The sequence below is a fragment of the Molothrus aeneus genome, chromosome 16 (genome assembly GCF_037042795.1).
Source record: "Molothrus aeneus isolate 106 chromosome 16, BPBGC_Maene_1.0, whole genome shotgun sequence".
Taxonomy (NCBI): Eukaryota; Metazoa; Chordata; class Aves; order Passeriformes; family Icteridae; genus Molothrus; species Molothrus aeneus.
In genome coordinates this window covers 14964374-14983728 of record NC_089661.1, presented here as the reverse complement: position 1 = coordinate 14983728, position 19355 = coordinate 14964374, and the positions used below count along the sequence as shown (strand labels likewise).

The following is a 19355-nucleotide window of genomic DNA, read 5'->3' as shown; positions in this document are numbered from 1 at the left end:
TGTGCGGGGTGGGGATGTTGCTCTGCACATGGGGTGTGACGGGGCAGTTTCTCAACTCTGTTTTGTCAGGCTCCTTTCCTTCTCCCTGGCTTTGCTTTGGGGTTGTTTCCTACTTCTCATAAAGGGTCACTGAGCTCTGGGTTCAGCTGAACCGAAAGTGAACCCAGAAGGAGTTAAAGCCTCTGGTTTGGGAGTTTCTGTGCCCCTGAGGGGGATTAAGGTGCTCCAGGTGAGGGGGAAACCTGTAAAGCTGCTCAGGGGTTATTTTATAGGGCAGGTAGGGTACAGAAGAGACTGAGCCCAGTGATGGGCTCAGCACCCTCTGGGAGGTGTCTCCCCTCTTCTTTTTCCCTGGATCACAGCCAATCCCATTCCCTTTTTTTCAGCTTTTCCCTTGATCGTGCTCCAAATGTCAAGCGCGTGTCATGAAGGGGACCAAGACCAAAGGAATCAAATCCTTCCTAAGGCTCTGAGATGACAACCTGGAGGAGCTGTGAGCACAAACTTTATCTGAGCTTTTATCCTGGGAAAAGGGAAGGGTGGCTGGGCTGGGGCAGGGCTGCACCCCCCTCTCAGCCAGGTTTGGGGGTCCCAGCCCTCACCAAGGGTCCCTGGAGCTGCTGGCAGTGTCAAGAGGGGTTTGTCACCCCAGCCCTGTCCTGTCCCCAGCCCCGTCCCCCAACCGGTCTTTCAGCCCCAGGGCTGGGTCGACGCCCATGGGTGTTGCTGATTTCTATTTTGGAAGGATTTACTGTGAAAATAGCTCCTGTTGGGACAGTAAAATTACAGAATGCTATGAGGCTACCGGAGGGACACAGCCCCTGCCCCGGGCTGGCTGGACAGAGGTGGCTGGAGCAGGAGGGCAGGGACACATCAGGGCCACTCAGGGGGTCACCGTGTCCGCTGTGTCCCTGAGGAGATCAAAGCTGGCCCTGAAACCCCCTCGGGAGCTGCCACTGGAGGATCCACTCTGAACTTGAACATGTGGAGGAACATCTGCCCCAGGCTGTTCCTGGGGACATTCCCAGGTCAGCTGTGAGCTCTGACTGCAGGTCCCTGTGCCAGGAGGGCTGGGAGTGCTCCTCTCCCTTAACCAGTGGCCCTCTGCCCATGTCTAGTTCATAATCTTCAAAAAATCTCCCAGTGTTAAAGACTGTAATAATTCCTTGGGTCTTCAGTAGGTTTTTCCTCTGCTCCAACCTGAGGGATGAGTGTCCCTCACAACAATCCTACAGCTCACATAACAATCCTCTAAAATTCAATCCAGCCCCTCACACAACAATCCAGCCCCTCACAAAACAATCTTCTCACACTAATCCTCTCACAGACAACAATCCTCTCACAGACAACAATCCTCTCACACACAACAGTCCTCACACAACAATCTCTCTCACACTCAATCCTCCCTCACACTGAATCCTGTCACACTCAATCCAGCCCCTCACACAACAATCCTCTCACAATCCTCTCACACAACAATCCTCTCACACTCAATCCTCCCTCACGCAACAATCCTCCCACACTCAATCCTCCCTCACGCAACAATCCTCTCACACTCAATCCTCCCTCACACAACAATCCTCTCACAATCCTCTCACACTCAATCCTCTGCCGTCGGGCCGGGTCGGAGCCGCGGGGCCGCTCCCGCGGGGCCGGTCCGGCCTCATTCCCCTCATTCCTGGAAGCCCCCGGGAAATGGATGCAGAGAGCGGACAGTGAAGGGCAGAAGACACGTTTAATACAGCAAATACACCAAAACTGGAACTGCGGAGTGCACGGGACATTACAGCCACGCCACAACCCCAGGGCACCGGAGGAGCCGCAGCCCCGTGGGCAGGAGGGGACAGGACGGGGACACGGCCCTGGAACGCAGCCGGGAAGGGCGCCTGGAAAACTCCCTCTGCAGGGTAAGGAAAATTCCCTTTTATCTGTGGCGCTGGGGAGAAGCAGCACGCAAAGGCTGGGCTGGGGTGTCAGGGCTCCTCCACGCAAACACGGCGGGCTCGGGGTGCCAGCCCCAGCCACGTCCTCATGTCCCCACCCCTCATCCCGGCCGCGTTCCCGGCAGGGCCCGCTCCCAGCGCGGACAAGGCTGGGTCTCCCCTGTGTGAATCTCCGCTGTCGCTTTCCAGCACCTCCCGTGTGCGTCACTCCCCGAATCTTTGGCAAACAAAGGTTCCTTGTGTTCCTTCCCGGCTGTGGGACCTGCCCGGCCCTTCCCGGCCACGGGGCCTGGCAGAAGGACAAGGGGCTCCTGCTCCTCCTGCCCTCCGAGCCCCCTGGCACCAGCCCTGAGCCCACCGTGCCCGCTCAGTGCCCAGGGCTGGCACCTCAGGCCATCCCCGCCCTGCAGTGGTGGCACTAAGCCACATCATGAAGGGACACATAGGACAAGTGATCCAATTCTCTCCCCACCCCCCCCCTCGGGATTTTGGTGACTTGCAGGGTGTGTTTATCCACAAGGAGAGGGCTGTGCCTTTTTATTCCCCCTCGGGGTGGGAATATCAGCTGTGTGAACCCCATCAGGTGTGTTTTCAATGGGATGGGGTTGGTGAGGTGACAACAACTCTGGGCACGTGCTGACGTGGTGCTTGAAAGCCCTGGGATGGGGCTGTGTGGGCCCAGCTGTCCTGTTCTCCTCATTTCCAAATGTCCCCCAAGGGCTGCAGAGGATGAGCAGGGAAGGGGAAAGCGAAGCAGGATGACCAGCAAAGCAAGGGCACTTCCAAGGAAATTTCTTGGCATCTGTCAAAGCTAAGCTCCTGCCTGCTCTTTCACCTTTGTCCTTTTCCTACTGTTCCAGAGCTTTCCCAAACTGCCCAGCTGAAGGACCTGCCTGCAGGACCCTCTGGAAACCTGCCAGGCAGGAGCCACCCCATGGGACCTATACAGGACACTGATCCCTCCTCAGGTGGGTGAGCAGAAAGGGACTTGTGTCCTCTGAGCTGTCTCAGCAGGGATAAAGGCAGGAAAGGCAGTGCTAGAAGGAATAATAAAATCCATTAAAAAAGCTTTGGGCTGCTGGCTCTCTGACCACAGAAGTACTAAAAATACCTCATTCCTGAGACCACCCGTATTTTACAAACCCTAAAAGACTAGATTCTCTTCCTAGAAAATTGAAAAAAGTTTAAAATCCATTGGTATCAACTCCTTCACCTTCACCAACCTTTAAAAACTGCCCAGGTGGGCTGAGGGAGGGACAGGGCAAGGGGAAGGGACCTTTCCATGCCCATACCAGTCCAGTTTCACAGGACACCCTGGGACTGGGGGACTCCCAGTGTCCCCATAATGTGCTCCAGCCCCCAGTCATGGCACAGCAGCTGGAGTGAGGGAATGGGGGACAGGGATACTGGAGCTGCACCCAGCACCTTCTCCCCTCCCTGTGCTGGCTGCAATTCTGCATCCAAGCATGGAAAGGTTGTGGGAATGTCCATGGCAAAGGCAGTGCCCAGCTGTGCCCGGGCCCCAGGACAGGGATGGAAAGCTCTGGGGTCACTCTAAGCTGGAGTGTGACAAACTCTGCTGCTGAGGCCCAGGATTGGGAAAGGGACACCCCGTGACCAGATAGATGATGGGCATCACAAAATAACCCCACCTCAACCCCTCCTAAAATCCACCTGACGCCAGCCCCAGGAGCGAGGGAAGCCACAGAGGGAGTGCAGGTGTGGAGGCAGCGCTGGGGTCCGTGGGGAGCCGCTGGGACAAGGCTGGAGCTGGAGATGCAGGGATGTGCTTTGTGCTCACTGCAGAGCCCACTCAGCCAGCCACTGCTCACACTGCGCCCGCTGCTCCTCCAGCTCCTCCCTGCTGCCTTCACCCCCTGCTCTCTCCTCTCTGGCAGCTTCCTGGCTCTCCTCCTCCTCCTCCTCCTTGTGTGTCCCCTTGTCCTTGAGCTCCTGGATGACGTCCTCCAGCCGTTGGGTGACGTGCTGGGGCACCCAGTTGCTGTCCATGGCGGTGACGAAGGGGTCGGGCGCGCACACCTCGATCAGCTCCTTGCCGGTGGGGATGCGCAGGTAGTAGGCGTGGAGCATCATCCTGTAGGGATTGCTGTCCTGCCTGTGGCTGTAGGTGAAGTCCCCCACGATGGGGTGGCCGATGGCGCTGCAGTGAACCCGGAGCTGGTGAGTCCTCCCTGGGGGCAGAATGGGTATCAGGGACAGGGAATTCCTGAATGCCTCCTTCAGGGCATGGTGACAGTGCACCTAATGGCATTTGTCCCCCTGAGCACAGCAGGTCTCAGCTTCCCTCATCCCTTTCCAGGCTCTGCTCCACGTCAGAGCTGCCCCTGTCCCCACCTGTCAGTGGCTGCAGCAGCACTTTGGTGACAGGGTCTCCGCTGTAGGATCCATGTTCCAGCACGATCAGCTCTGACTGGCACGGCTTGGGATTCTCACAGCCTGCAAGGAGAGCCAGAGGGGGTTTGTGATGCCCCAGAGCATCCCTGGGGGAGTGGGCAGAGCAGGGGATGGGGCTGCTCACCCTCTGTGCCCTCGATGCACATCATGTGGGTCATGCCCTCTGTGGTGTTTTTCCCAATGGCGTAGCAGATCGACATCCGGCTCTGGCTCACGTGTCCCCTCACCTGGGGGCAGGAATGTGCACACTGAGCCCTGGCACGTGCTCCTCACCCACCCCCCATGACAGGAATCATGGAATCACAGAAAGGATGGGGCTGGAAGGACCTGAAAGCCCATCCATCTCCCCAAGCCCAACTCCTTGTTGGGGGCAAGGACACCTTCAACGTTGCTGCCAGCCCCATCCAAGCTGGCCTTGGACACTTCCAGGGGTGGGGCAGCCACAGCTTCTCTGGGCACCCTGTGCCAGAATTCCTTCCTGATCTGCAACCTAACCCCACCCTCTGGCAGTGGGAGGCCATTCCCTGTGTCCTGTCCCTCCATGCCCTTGTCCAAATTCCTCTCCAGCTCTCTTGGAGCCCCTTTAGGCTCCAACTCTGAATCTTTCTCTTCTCCAGCTGAACACCTCCAACTTTCCCAGGGCAGAGGTGTTCAGGAACACCAGAAGCCAAGGCAGGAGGTGGCAGGGAGGGCTCACCAGGGCCAGGTAGGCTTTGGTCACCAGGCGCTCCTTGAAGCACTTGTAGGCACTTCCCGCCGCCGCTTTGTTGAGTGCCACACACAGGGCCCCGCTGGTGGAGAAATCCAGCTGGTGGCAGAACCTGGGAAGGACACGGGGGTAAAGGAGCAGCCAGGGCGTCTCAGCAGTGTCCCCAGCTGAGGGCAGAGCCCAGGCGCTCACCTGAAGCCGTAGTAGGTGTCGGGGTCGGCCAGCTCGGGGAAGCGGTGCTTGAGCTGGCTCTGCAGGGTCAGCGTCTCGTACCACATCTTGCTGTCGATGCGCAGGTCCCAGTGCTTGTTGACCACGATGAAGTCGGAGCTCTGGTACAGGATGGACAGGTTGTCGATGGTGCCCGGCTCCATGGCCAGCGCCCTGCGGGGCAGAGAGAGCGAGGGGGAATCGGGATGAGGAACCGCCAGCTGCGGGATGGGCACAGCCGCCTCGGACACACACGGGACGGGCAGGGCCTGGAGACGGGATACCCCAGCAGGGAACGCACATGTACCGATGCTGCCGAGGTCACCTGCAACCCTGCTGTCACCCTGCCTGTCCCCAGGCTCACCGGTGTCGCACCGTGCGGATGCAGGTCCCACAGCGGTACGGACGCTACAGCAGCGCTCCAGCCGCCGCCATGCCGCTGTCACAGCGCACGGCCCCGCCGCTGTCCCGCTGTCCCGGGCCGCCCCGGCGCCACGCGCGGAAGGCCCATGCCCGCCCCGCTGTCACGCGTGGAGGCCCCGCAGCCCCGCGGTGCTGCCTCTGCCCATCCCGGCGGCGGCCATCGGCCTTGCCCCGCTCCCCGCTGCTGCCCGGCCGCGGGCGCGGCGGCTCCGCCGGAGGGCACGGGACAGAGGGGAGGGGACAGGGGACGCGGGGCGGGGACACGCGCGGCGGAGAGGACCCCGGACCGGGCTGAAGTGACCCGGGACGGGGGGGAGGTGACCCGGCCCCGGCTAGGGGGACCCGGACCCGGCCCCGGCTGGGGGGACCCGGACCCGGCTGGGGGGACCCGCGCAGCGCCGCTGCCGCCGCCCCGGCCCCGCCCGCTCCCGCAGCGCCTCCCGGCAGCGCTCACGTCGCGTCCAATCAGCGCCGCCCCCGCCGCGTCCTCCCGCGCGCCGCGCCCAATCAGCGCCGGCCCCGCGGCGCGCGCGGGCGGAAGCGCGGCGGGCGCGGGGCCGGTGGCGGCGGCGGGGCGGGTGCCGCGCATGGCGAGCGAAGAGACCGGGCCCGAGGATGGGCCCGACGATGGCTTCTACGAGCGCTTCGCCGACGAGCTGGAGGTGCTGGCCGAGCTGGGAGGTGGGCGCTGCTGCGGCGCCGGGACGGGAAGCGGCAGAGGGAGGGAGGGAGGGAGGGAGGGAGGGAGGGAGGGAGGGAGGGAGGGAGGGAGGGAGGGAGGGAGGGAGGGAGGGAGCGGGACTGTGCTTTGCGCGCCCGTGTGCGCCCGTGCCGCCGCGGGTCCCCTCCGGTGACCGGCACCGTGGTCTGACCCCTCTTGCAGATGAGCCATCCCCACCCGCCGGCCCCAAAACATCGCAGTTCCGGGGCAAGAGGCAGCCGCCGGAGGAGCCCGACCTCCCCGGGGACTCTCCCGGCGGCACCGGTGCCAAGAAGAGGGACCGGGACTGTGTCCCCGCCGTGTCCCCGGCAGCAGCCGAGCCCCGCAGTAGGTTTGACCCGGTTCCCCAGGTGCTGCTGCCCCTGTTCCCCGCCCCGAGTGGTGCCGGGTGCTGGAGCATCCTCTGGGTACCACCGTCCGTCAGTGATGCTCTTCGCTTGCTCCAGCCCCGAAGCCGAAGCGGCAGCGCCTGGAAGCTGTTAAGAAGCTCGATTTCGGTGCAGACGATGAGCTGGCTCCGGATGTCTCCTGGGATGGTGGCCCAGAGGCACCTCTGGCTCCCCACAATACCAGGTTGGTCACCCTGAACCCCATTTTTAACAGGAGAGAGGGGAAGGGCCCTTCCCCTACTGAAGGAATTTCGTGTTTTCCAGCTCGAACCAGCTGGACATGAGTGGAATGGTCCCCATGCAAACCACACCACCCTTGGAAAAGAAGAGGGTCCTGAGGAGACCCCCCGTCCTGGAGGATTACATCAACGTGACATCCACCCAGGGCACCAGGGTCTTCTTGGTGCTGAGGGATGATCCCTGCAGGACAGGGCTGCAGGTGAGGAGGGATCTGAAGGTCAGGTTTGCTCCTCGGTGGCCTCCAGGTGGCTCAGGAGGGGGCTGTGCTGTGCTGTGTCCCTGCAGCTCCCGGATTCCCTGGGCTGGAACGCTCGCAGGCCGCTCCACTTGCTGGGGGTGCCCTTCTCCTACCTGAAGGAGCAGGTGGATGAGGAGGTACCACATCTCCCTGACCTTCCCCTGTGTCCCTGCCACCCCTGCTGGCCACAGGGCTGGCTCCCAAATTCCTGTCCCCAGCCGTGGACTGGGGGGTGTCTCTGACCCCTCTGTGTTTGTGCTCAAGCGTCGCAGGCAGGTTCTGGAAGCCTCCCAGCAGCTGACAGAGATCATCACCAGGTGAGATGCTGGCATGAAATCCCTCTCCAGTCCCTGCCATGCTGCTGCATTTCCCTCCCTCACAATAAAGTTTTGGGGGACCTGCAAGCGGAGGAGCCTTTTTGCCCTCATCACCCCCAGCCTGGGGGGTCTGGGTGGAGTTCCCACCCTGCCCTGACTCTTGGGGTGCTTTGGAGTACATTAATTCCATGGTGCAGCTGCCTGGGGAACGAGCCCAGCACGGAGAGTCCGGATCCCAGCATGGACACAGCTCCAGCAGCCCAGGAGGAGTCTGCATCCCACTGCCTCTGGGTGGACAAGTTCAGCCCCCAGCGCTACATGGAGCTGCTTAGTGATGATGTGAGGTGCTGGGACAAGGGGGGGCTTGGGATCGGTGGGGTCATGCTCTGGGATCAGGAATTGCCTTTGGAAGCACTGGCTGGGGGCTGTGTCTGTGCTGCTCTGCCTGGGAGCAGTCCTGAGTCCCTGGGAGATTGGGATGGCAGCTTTGCACTGGAGGCTGGGGGTGTTCTGGCAGATGAATCTATGGAATGTCACCAAAACAAGGCAAAAAAGATTGAGAGGATTATAGCCAGAAATTGTTGGCTATTTTGAACTTTTTTGGGAACTGTTAGAAGTTTTGTAGGGAATGGGATGTGCTGGATGAGGCTGGGAATTGCTGAGCTGAGCCAAGGTAGAGCAGGGCCAGCAGGGATGGGGCTGATGTGACTCAGCCAGGCTTTCCCTGAGGGATGGGGGCTGAGCTGGGAAGGGAATCGTTCCCACCTTGTCCCAGGGAGATGCCAGATGGGACCCTGAGCAGCCTCCTCCATGAAGGAGAGCTTTCCTCTGCCCCCAGCTGGATTTTCCCAGGTTCCATGGATTTTCCCTGCTTCCCTGCAGTACACCAACCGCTGCCTGCTCAAGTGGCTCAAGCTGTGGGACACGGTGGTGTTCGGCAAGGACAAGGCTGGCAAGAAGCCCAAACCCAGCCCTGCAGCTCATCCCCCACCCAGCCATGCCAAGGAACATCCCAACAAGTGGAAAACCAAGGTGCAGCTCACCGAGGAGATGCTGGAGGCCGAGCTGGACCAGCACAAGAGACCCAAACACAAGGTGAACAGGAGGGGACGTGGCTGTGGGTCCCTGTGCTGCCACCAGCTGGGCAGCAACGTTGTCCCCTCTGAGGAGGAAGCCCTCCAGAGGTGACCTTCCTGTGTGCCACAGGTGGCCCTGCTCTGTGGGCCCCCTGGCCTGGGCAAGACCACGCTGGCCCACGTCATCGCCAGGCACGCGGGGTACAACGCCGTGGAGATGAATGCCAGGTGAGCCCTGGGTGCCAGGAGAGCCCCTGGGTGCCAGGTGAGCCCCTGGGTGCCAGGAGAGCCCCTGGGTGCCAGGTGAGCCCCTGAGTCCCAGGTGAGCCCATGCCCTGCCCACAAAAGAGGGCAGGTGATGTTGGAGATGATGGTGGCCCAGGGGTGATGCTGGAGGTGATGGTGATGCTGTTATGGAGGCGATGGTGCTGTGGAGGTGATGCTGTTCTGAAGGTGATGGTGCTGTGGAGGTTGTGCTGCTCTGGAGGTGCTGCTGTTTTGGAGGTGATGATGCTGTTGTGAAGGTGATGGTGTTGTGGAGGTGTTGCTGTTCTGGAGGTGATACAGTCCCAGGGGTGATGCCGGAGGTGATGGTGATGCTATTATGGAGGTGATGGTGGCATGGAGGTGATGTTGTTCTGGAGATGATGCTGCTGTGGAGGTTGTGCTGCTCTGGAGGTGATGATGCTGTTGTGGACGTGATGCTGGTGGTGATGCTGCTCTGGAAGCGATGGTGCTGTCCCAGGGGTGATGCTGTCCCAGGGATGATGCTGGCCATGTCCCCACGCCCAGAGTCACCTGTCCCTGTGTCCCCTGGCAGTGATGACCGCAGCCCCGAGGTGTTCCAGACCCGCATTGAAGCTGCCACCCAGATGAGGTCGGTGCTGGGCTCCCACGAGAGGCCCAACTGCCTCATCATCGATGAGATCGACGGCGCGCCCGCGGTGAGCCCGGGGCACCAGCCCCTCAAACATGACCCCATTAACAGCCCCCACTGTTCCACAAGCAAGAACCCCATCCCTCCCATCCCGTTTCCTTCCCCCCAGGCCTCCATCAATGTCCTGCTGGCCATCATCCAGAGGAAGGACAGCGAGGGCGAGGCGGGCGCGGGGCGGCGGCGGCGGCGCGAGGGGGGGCTCCTGCTCAGGCCCATCATCTGCATCTGCAATGACCAGTGAGTGTCACCTGCCCGGGGCGGGGGGACAGGGACACCAAACCCTGCCCCCACACACGATGTGGCTGTTTGGAGTGTCTCTGTTCAAGTGCAGCTGCTCCAGTCCTGGGGTTGGTTTGGGCCCCTCACATGGAGGGGCTGGAGTGTGTGCAGGGAAGGGAATGGAGCTGGGAAGGGGCTGGAGAATTCCTGAGGGAGCTGGGAAGGGGCTGGAGAATCCCTGAGGGAGCTGGAAAGGGGCTAAGCCTGGAGAAAAGGAGGCTCAGAGGGGACCTTGTGGCTCTGCACAGCTCCTGCCAGGAGGGGACGACTGGGGGAGGTTGGGCTCTGCTCCAGGGAACAGGGACAGGAGGAGAGGGAACGGCCTCAGGGAAAGTTTAGATTGGATATTTAGGAAAATTCCTTCATGGAAAGGGCAGCCAGGTGTTGGTTGCTGCTCAGGGCAGTGGTGGAGTCCCCATCCCTGAGGGGATTTCAGGGCTGTGTGGATGTGGCACTTGGGGACATCATTTCACGGTGACTTGGCAGTGCTGGGGCAACAGTTGGACTCAACACTCTGAGAGGTCTTTCCCAGCCTCAATAATTCCAGGATTAAGAAGGGAATTCCCCGCTGGGCTCTCTCACCCCCCTGTTTCCCTGCCCCAGGTTCGTGCCCGCGCTGCGCCCGCTGCGGCAGCAATCCTTCCTGCTCAGCTTCCCCCGCACCGCGCCCTCCCGCCTGGCCCAGCGCCTCAGCGAGGTCTGCCTCCCCCAGGGCCCCGGCCCCGTGCCTCAGGGGCTGTCCCCCGTCCCCCTGGCTCCGTGTCCCCTCCCTGCTGAGCCCTGTCTGTCCCCAGATCACGCTCCGGCAGGGAATGCGGGCGGACATGGGCGCGCTGCTGGCGCTCTGCGAGAAAACCGACAGCGACATCCGCTCCTGCATCAACACCCTGCAGGTGCTGGGGACAGGACAAGGGCCTTGGGGACATGGGGAGAGCCCTGGGGACTCTGTCAGGGCCTTGGGGACATGGGGAGAGCCCTGGGGACATGGGGAGGGCCTTGGGGACATGGGAAGAGCTCTGGGGACACTGTCAGGGCCCTGAGGACACAGGGAGAGTCCTGGGGACCGGGGGAGGGCCTTGGGGAGATGAGGATGGCCATCAGGACACGTCCATGGCCCTGGGGACACAGAGAAGGCTTTGGGGACATGGGCATGGCCCTAGGGACACAGGGATGGCCATCAGAACACAGGCATGGCTCTGGGGACATGGGCATGGCCCTAGGGACACAGGGATGGCCATCAGGACACAGGGATGGTCCTGGGGACACAGGCATGGCCATCAGGACACGGGCATGGCCATCAGGACACAGGCATGGCCCACGTTTCTGCTGAGCTCCAGGCTCACATGGGGACAGAGGGGACAAAAGTCCCTTCCAGTCAGGTTCCTGAAGCATAGCATCTCCCAGTCCCCTGAGGTGTTTTGAGCCCTGCCCGTGGAGGAAGAGGGGGGTGGCTGTGTCCAGCTGTTCCCAAGGGCTTTGGGATCCCCATCCCCTCCATCCCCTGGCTCCTGCTGCAGTTCCTGCATGGCCGAGGGCAGAAGGAGCTGAGCGTGCAGATGGTGCAGACCATGAGGATTGGCCTGAAGGACCAGAACAAGGGGCTCTTCTCCATCTGGCAAGAGATCTTCCAGCTGCCCAAGCCCCAGAGGTAGGAGGAGGGGGTTTTTACGTCTGTTGGGTGCTTGGGGGGTGCTGTTCCCATTTCCCAGAGAAGCTGTGGCTGCCCCATCCCTGGAAGAGTTCAAGGGAGGCTGGATGGGACGTGCAAGGTCCTGGAGAGCAACTTCTTGAGGGGATTTGTGTTGATCATAGAATGCTGGGGTGGTTTGGGTTGGAAGGGACCTCAGAGCCCATCCAGTGCCACCCCTGCTGTGGCAGGGTCACCTTCCACTGTCCCAGGCTGCTCCAAGATCTGTCCAGCCTGGCCTGGGACATTTCCAGGGATCTAAGGGCAGCCACAGCTTCCCTGGGCACCTGTGCCAGGGCCTGCCCACCCTCCCAGGGGATATTCCTTCCCAATATTCCTTCTAAACCTTTCCTCTCAGTTTAAGGCCATTACAGATGCTTTGTTACCACTCCATTTAGCTCCCAATAATTCAGCACTGGCATTGCCTCCAGTCCAGCTTCCAAGGATCCAAATATTCCTCCAGCACTGGCAAACCCAAACCCTCAGCTCTTCCCTTTGGGCTCCCTCAGGCACAGGATAGGAATGGACCCCTCTTTGCCAGCCCAGCTCCTGCTGGGGGACGAGGACCTGTCCCACCCTGGGGGCTCAGGGGGCTTCAATTCCTCCTCCCACCGCTTCCACCACATCCTGCACCTCTCCATCTCCTCGGGAGAGCAGGAGAAGCTGGCCCAGGTGAGAGCAGCCAGGGGGGGCTGGAGGGAAGCTCAGACCCCATCCAGCCGGGCTCCACCTGATCCCTCACCCCCCTGCAGGGCCTGTTTGAGAACTTCCTGAACATGAAGGTGCGGGATCCCAGCCTGGGCTCCGTGTGCCTGGCCCTGGAGTGGCTGTGCTTCTCTGACCTGCTGGGCCGGGCCGTGCTGCAGGCCCAGAGCTTCCAGCTGCTGCGCTACCTGCCCTTCCTGCCCGTGGCCTTCCACCTGCTCTTCGCCGCCGCCGCCGTGCCCCGCCTGGCCTACCCCAGCAGCCAGCCCGAGGCAAGTGCACAGGGGCTGCTGGAGCCAGCCCTGGGCCTGCAGGGACCCTGCCTGGGTGTCCCTGTGGATTGGGATTGATTACCAGTATTGCTGGGTGGAACCTGCCTGGGCTCGTCGGGCCCTTGCTGCTTGACCAAGGGTGGCAGCTGTGGTGGTTTCACCTCAGAGACACCTTTGGCTGGCTGGATGCTGCAGCTGGCACTTGGGACAAGTCCAGGCATGCAGGAGCTCAGGTTTACCTCTGTGGAGAGGCTTCAAGGCCAGGTGAAGGAGAAGGAGTTGGGTTCTGCTGGAGGGTTTGGATCCAGAGCTTTATTCCTGGCCCACAGGGCTCTGAATGCAGCAACAGCTCCAACAGAACAGAGAACCCCGTGGTTGCTGTGTCTTTTAACCCCAGGGAGAGGGGCAGGGAAGGGGTAGGGATGCCACCAACCAGGTAAGGGGGGGGAAGTCTCAGGGGACAAATGACACCCAGGGCTGAGAGGCATCTTTTGAACTGCACCAATCACAGGTTGCCCTTTCTGGAATGCCAAGATGGACAGCACTGAGCAGGGGCAAGAGGGGGGAAGGGAGAGGTGATTGGCACACCTGGGGAAAGAACCGGGACACTGGGACAGGCTGTTCCATCACACACAACCTCTGTGCTGTCCCCAGGCCGTGGCCAAGCTGGGCCAGATGCAGAACCTGGTGCTGTCCATGGTGTCGGGGATCGCGCCGGGCGCCCGGAGCCGCGCGGGGCAGCAGGCGCTGGTGCTGGACGTGCTGTGCCTGCTGCTGGACATCATCGCCCCCAAACTGCGGCCTGTGAGTGCCCCCAGCCCCTGGCCCTGCTCCCCAGAGCCCTCTGCAAGCCCCACCCGATGAACCAGCCTGGCTTTGTGTCCCAAATCTGGCTGAGTTTGGTGTCACAGCTGGTGCAGGAGCTGGGGACAGAGTGTTGAAGTGCCCAGCTGTGTGGAGCGGTCCTGAGCCCCACCTGGGCTGGGCTTTGTGGAGCTCTCAGAGTCACCCTGACCCAGGAGAGGGTCTGTCCCTGCTCTGTGTCCCTAAGAAAGAACTAAACTCGATCTGGGTCCTTCCTCACCCAGAAACAAACCCTGTGTGTGGCATTTTCTGAGTCCCCATCGTTGGGAGGAAATGGTGAATCTGTCTCCATGTTCTCAGAAGGCTATTATATTATATTATACTATATTATATTATATTATATTATATTATATTATATTATATTATATTATATTATATTATATTATATTATATTATATTATATTATATTATATTATATTATATTATATTATATTTTGTTATATTTTGTTATATTATGTTATATTATATTATATTATATTATATTATGTTATATTATATTATATTATATTATATTATATTTATATTATATTATATTATGCTATACTAAACTATACTAAAACTATACTAAAGAACAGAGGATGGATACTTACAGAAGGCTGAAAGATAATAATGAAAAACTCCTGACTCTTCAGTCTGACGCAGCCTGACTGTGATTGGCCATTGAGTCAAAACAATTCACATGAAACCAATGAAACAATGACCAGTTGGTAAACAATGTCCACACACATTCCAAAGCAGCAAAACACAGGAGAAGCAAATCAGATAATTATTGTTTTCATTTTTTTTTCTGAGGCTTCTCAGCTTCCCAGGAGAGAACTCCTGGCAAAAGGATTTTTCCAGAAAATGTGACAGTGACACCCATGCTTGGGCTGTTTGGGGTTTGCAAGGTCTCTGCTGTCCCCTGGCCAGGTGAACACGCAGCTCTACAGCCTGAAGGAGAAGCAGCAGCTGGCTGAGCTCATCAGCACCATGCTCACCTACAACCTCACCTACCTGCAGGAGCGCCTGCCCGAGGGCCAGTACATCTTCAAGCTGGATCCGTGAGTGCCGGGGCTGAGGAGGGGAGTGGGAGTCAAAATCCTTCCCTGGAATGGAATTCCCAGAGATTCTGGGGCTGCCCCATCCCTGGAAGTGTCCAAGGCCGCGTTGGATGGGAGTTGGAGCAAGTGGAAGGTGTCAGGGTTGGAGCTGGATGATTTTAAGATCCCTCCCAACCCAAGCCGTTCCAGGATACTGTGGTGATCCTCAGGAAGGAGTTGGGACTTTTGGCTCTGCTCCATCCCCAGATCAGCTGGGCCATCCCTCCCTTGGGCTGGGGCTGAGCAGGTTGGGTTTCATGGGATTAAAGGGAAGGGAGCAGCTTCCTGTGGCTGTCACCAGGAGGTGGCAGGGCAGGGCTGCCCCACCTTGGCACACCCCTGTGGCACCTGGCAGCTCTGGCAAACAGATCTGATGTCACTCCAAAACCTGGGCTTTATTTCTTTAAAACTTCCTAAAACATTGGTTTGACAACTGATTTCTGAATGACTGCAGAGCCACCTGACTCAGGGCTTTGCTCCTTTTATTTTAGGGACAATAATAGTGGATAAATAGTGAATAAATAGTGGATAAATAGTGAATAAATAGTGGATAAATATCAAAAAATCAGTGGATAAATAGTGGATAAATATGAAATATTCAGAGCTGGCAGAGGGACTGGTGGCTTCTTGTTGCTGGGGAAACTGAAAGAGGCCTGTTAAGAATCCAGCTGCTCTGATGATCCCAAATTCCTGTTCCTGGCTGCATTCCCATTAAACCTGTCTGGGGGGGCACCTCAGGGTGGCTCTGAAGGTTGAGCTGCTGCTGTGCCCGAGCTGTGCTGTGCCCCTGAGCTTTTCAGGCCAATCTGTCCAATCTCCTCTTTTTGCTTTCAAGCCAGGATTAAACCCCTCTAATCCCTCCTGCATTCCCATTCCCATTCCTGCACGGGGGGAATGACCCAGGAGCAGGGCTGGGAGGTGCTGGGGCTCTCAGGCTGCACAGGGTGAAATCACAGGGTGATTTTTGGGGTTGGTTCCCCCTGGAATGACCCAGGGGCAGGGCTGGGAGGTGCTGGGGCTCTCAGGCTGCACAGAGTGAGCACAGGGTGAAATCACAGGGTGATTTTTGGGGTTGGTTTTCCCTGGAATGACCCAGGGGCAGGGCTGGGAGGTGTTGGGGCTCTCAGGCTGCACAGGGTGAAATCACAGGGTGATTTTTGGGGTTGGTTCCCCCTGGAGTGACCCAGGGGCAGGGCTGGGAGGTGCTGGGGCTCTCAGGCTGCCCAGGGCTGGCTGATTTTTGGGGTTGGTTCCCTTTTCCCTGCTGCAGGAACGTGGAGGCCGTGTGCCGCTTCCCAGCCCTGCCGGCCCGCAGGCAGCTCAGCTACCAGGCCAAGCAGCTCATTGCCAGGGAGATCGAGCTGGAGAAGATGAGGAGGACAGAGGCACGGAGCCTGGCCCAGGTGGGCATCCCCAGAGGGCTGCCAGGGCTGTGCATGTGCAGGAAATCCCCAGGGATGTGTTTTTCCCAAAGCTGGCTTTGCCTGCGGAGTGGAAATCCAGGATTAACCCCCCTGGCTGCAGCTGTTTCCCTGCACAGCTGGGCTGGGCTGCAGGGCTCAGCTTTTTGCAGGAATTCTGGAGGGAGTTCCAAGCTTTGAACCCTTCCAGTGAGGGCTGTGAGGAGGTGGGAATTTTTTGGTGGGGATTTTAGGTGGGAATTTTTGGCTGCTGTTTGTACCTGGCTGTGTGGGAGGTGAACTCTTCCCTGCCTCCCCTTCCCTGGCTGCTGCCACTCCCAAAGCTCCCAAAGCCCCCCAGGAGCAGCAGAGTGGCTCTGCCCCTGCTCCTGGAGGCAGGAAAAGATGGGAAGGGGTGGAAAAGGTGGAGAAACATCCTGGGTGTAGCTGATGCCTGCCCTGCCCTGGTGCCAGCGGGATAATTAATCCCTGGGAGCCCCTTGGAGCAGGAGAAAGGCTCCTGGGAGATGTCTGGGACAAAGAGAAGCTGCAAAAACATCTCTGAAAGCTCCTTGTTTACATGGTAGGGATGTGAAATCCCAGGGAAAGGGGCTTCAGCTGGGGCTGATCCCACAAGGCAGAAAATGATGGAAAAATCTTTGGGATATTGGAATCGGACCTGGCAGCGAGCAGGGGCTGGGTGGGATGGGGCCAGGGGGGTGCCAGGAGCTCAAACACCCCAAGGGGAGCCTGGCTCAGCTCTGTCCTCCCCACAGGACCCCGGGAATGGCCCCGGGGAGGAGCCAGCAGAGACCCCCAACCACCAGCAGCGCCTGGAGCACATCGTGAGGAGAGCAGCCCTGCAGGACAAGGTCAGGCCCAATCCCTGCCCCAATCCCTGCCCCAATCCCTGCCCCAATCCCTGCCCCACCTCCCACCAGCCCTTCCTGGGCTGCCAGGCTCTCCCTGGCTCCTCTGGAATTGGGATTTTTAGTCCAGTTTCCTTTAATAGCCCAGCCCAGCTCTGAGTGTCACATAAAGGCATCACTGAGATTGGCATGACTTGGAGCTGGGTGACATTTTGGATGTGTCCTGGGAAGTTTTCAGGGCTGGGGGAGGGAGGAGCTCTGGGAATTTGGGCTGAAATAGCTGAACTTGGGCTCTGTGGGAAAGCAGCTTGGAAAAGCTGCTTTGGAATGGTCCCACCCTGGGCTCCAGGAGGAGCTGGGATCCTTCCCTGGCACTGCCCCTCTCCAGGGCTCAGCTCCCCACCCTCTCCTGCCTGTAAAACCCCAGCTGAGCCTCACATTTTGCCTTTCCCCCAAATTTGGATGCTGTTTGCATTCCCAGGCCTCTGGCCCTTCCTGCAGGATTTGCATTTGGCTCCTGCTCTGCTCAACAGAGCCTTGGGGTGCCTGAGCCGTGCCCAGGGGCAGCCCTGCCGTGGTTCTGTCCCTCCCTGAGCAGCAGCTGGAAGGGCAGGTACCCCAGAGCCACCCCCATTCCTGCTTCTTGCTTCCCACAGCCTGAACTGGACTTTTTTGGGAGGCCACTCCAGCGGAAAGAGGTGGCCAAGGCCCCGGGTAGGTGACACAGGGACCTCAGAACCGGGTGGGTGGCACAGGGACAGGGTGGCTCCAGCCCCAGGTGGGTGGCACAGGGACAGGGTGGCCCCTGGGTGCCACTGGGGGCTCTCCCCATTCCCAAAGAGGGGCTCCTGTCCCTCAGCCCTGTCCCCAGGGCACAGCAGCAGGGACAATGCCAGCCTAGCCCAGCTGGCAGAGAGTTCCTGTGGGCACATCCATGGATTCTGGCCCCATCCAAAGGGAATTTGGGGGGAATTTTTGGTTGCAGCATCCGGGATTTGGGAGCATCAGCTCTGCCCTAGCAGAGCCTCCCTCAATCCCCCTCTGCAGCCAGGGCACAGCTGATACAGTTTGAAGGTTTTTAAAGTGGATTTTGCTGCTGCAGCCCCCCAGGTGTCCAAGGAGGAGTCCCTGGAGCTGCAGATGGGAAAGGCCGTGGGCAGGAGCGACGTCTGGTTCCGCTTCAATGAGGGCTTCTCCAACGCTGTCAGGAGGAACCTCTACATCAGGGACCTGCTCTAAGGGATCCTCTGCATCAGGGACCTGCTCTAAGGGATCCTCTGCATCAGGGACCTGCTCTAGGGGGGCACCTCTACATCAGAGACCTGCTCTAGGGGATCCTCTACATCAGAGAACTGCTCTAGGGGATCCTCTACATCAGGGACCTGCTCTAGGGGATCCTCTACATCAGGGACCTGCTCTAAGGGATCCTCTACATCAGAGACCTGCTCTAGGGGATCCTCTACATCAGAGAACTGCTCTAGGGGATCCTCTACATCAGGGACCTGCTCTAGGGGATCCTCTACATCAGGGACCTGCTCTAGGGGCACCTCTACATCAGGGACCTGCTCTAGGGGCACCTCTACATCAGGGACCTGCTCTAGGGGATCCTCTGCATCAGGGACCTGCTCTAAGGGATCCTCTACATCAGGGACCTGCTCTAAGGGATCCTCTACATCAGGGACCTGCTCTAGAGGAGCCTCTACATCAGGGACCTGCTCTAGGGGGGCACCTCTGCATCAGGGACCTGCTCTAGGGGATCCTCTACATCAGAGACCTGCTCTAGGGGATCCTCTACATCAGGGACCTGCTCTAGAGGAGCCTCTACATCAGGGACCTGCTCTAGGGGATCCTCTACATCAGGGACCTGCTCTAGAGGAGCCTCTACATCAGGGACCTGCTCTAGGGGATCCTCTACATCAGGGACCTGCTCTAGAGGAGCCTCTACATCAGGGACCTGCTCTAAGGGATCCTCTACATCAGAGAACTGCTCTAGGGGATCCTCTACATCAGGGACCTGCTCTAAGGGATCCTCTACATCAGAGACCTGCTCTAGGGGATCCTCTGCATCAGGGACCTGCTCTAGAGGAGCCTCTGCATCAGGGACCTGCTCTAAGGGATCCTCTGCATCAGGGACCTGCTCTAGGGGGGCACCTCTACATCAGGGACCTGCTCTAGGGGGGGTTCCTCTACATCAGAGAACTGCTCTAGGGGATCCTCTACATCAGGGACCTGCTCTAGGGGGGGTTCCTCTACATCAGGGACCTGCTCTAAGGGATCCTCTACATCAGGGACCTGCTCTAGGGGGGATCCTCTACATCAGGGACCTGCTCTAGGGCTGTGCTCAGCTGAGCTGGAGCTGGAGGATCAGCTGGGTTTGCCTTTCCAAACCATGGCTGGCCTGTGTGCCCACGATTTTGGGCCATGATCTTTTTTATTACCCTCTTATTTAAAAAAAAAAAAAAAAAGAAAAGAAATAAAATGCATCTAAAAAAATCAATGGTGAAGTATTGCTCTGTTTATTTCAGACATAAACTCGAGGGGCCAGGTTCTGCCTGGTTTGCTGTGAAGCAATATCCTACAGT

General features: G+C 59.1%; 2 protein-coding genes across 4 annotated transcripts; one reads left to right on the top strand and one right to left on the bottom strand.

Moving 5' to 3' along the window:
* Positions 1 to 1716: 1716 nt before the first annotated feature.
* Positions 1717 to 6096, bottom strand: RPUSD1 (RNA pseudouridine synthase domain containing 1). 3 transcript variants are annotated; one of them, XM_066560958.1, is made up of 6 exons: positions 5579 to 6096; positions 5260 to 5451; positions 5056 to 5179; positions 4483 to 4585; positions 4299 to 4400; positions 1717 to 4135 (listed from the first exon to the last, which is right to left on the bottom strand). In XM_066560958.1, coding segments are annotated over exons 1-6 (918 nt in total). In that variant the 5' UTR covers positions 5581 to 6096; the 3' UTR covers positions 1717 to 3740. The 3 variants fall into 3 exon arrangements, with proteins under 3 accessions (XP_066417055.1, XP_066417057.1, XP_066417056.1); XM_066560960.1 differs by having other exon boundaries at positions 5585 to 6096; XM_066560959.1 differs by having other exon boundaries at positions 5642 to 6096.
* Positions 6097 to 6287: 191 nt separating this feature from the next.
* CHTF18 (chromosome transmission fidelity factor 18) lies at positions 6288 to 19270 on the top strand. Its single transcript, XM_066560887.1, has 22 exons — positions 6288 to 6381; positions 6584 to 6748; positions 6868 to 6994; positions 7075 to 7249; positions 7336 to 7425; positions 7553 to 7605; positions 7803 to 7944; positions 8488 to 8700; positions 8812 to 8909; positions 9502 to 9625; positions 9728 to 9855; positions 10501 to 10594; positions 10692 to 10790; positions 11415 to 11545; positions 12094 to 12256; positions 12337 to 12561; positions 13216 to 13365; positions 14335 to 14465; positions 15775 to 15907; positions 16681 to 16776; positions 17430 to 17487; positions 17876 to 19270. The coding sequence occupies exons 1-22, from the start codon at positions 6288 to 6290 to the stop codon at positions 18010 to 18012; spliced, it is 2826 nt and encodes a 941-aa protein (XP_066416984.1). The 3' UTR covers positions 18013 to 19270.
* Positions 19271 to 19355: the final 85 nt, after the last annotated feature.

What these genes read in the sequence shown, in the direction of transcription:
- RPUSD1 (XM_066560958.1), bottom strand. An exon ending in GACACCTACTACGGCTTCAG is followed by an intron (nt 5,180 to 5,259) that starts GTGAGCGCCTGG and finishes TGTCCTTCCCAG; the next exon opens with GTTCTGCCACCAGCTGGATT. An exon ending in CCAAAGCCTACCTGGCCCTG is followed by an intron (nt 4,586 to 5,055) that starts GTGAGCCCTCCC and finishes TCCTGCCCCCAG; the next exon opens with GTGAGGGGACACGTGAGCCA.
- CHTF18 (XM_066560887.1), top strand. Translation starts at nt 6,288, where the DNA reads ATGGCGAGCGAAGAGACCGGGCCCGAGGATGGGCCCGACGATGGCTTC. An exon ending in AGGAGCAGGTGGATGAGGAG is followed by an intron (nt 7,426 to 7,552) that starts GTACCACATCTC and finishes TTTGTGCTCAAG; the next exon opens with CGTCGCAGGCAGGTTCTGGA. An exon ending in AGAGGTGGCCAAGGCCCCGG is followed by an intron (nt 17,488 to 17,875) that starts GTAGGTGACACA and finishes TTGCTGCTGCAG; the next exon opens with CCCCCCAGGTGTCCAAGGAG.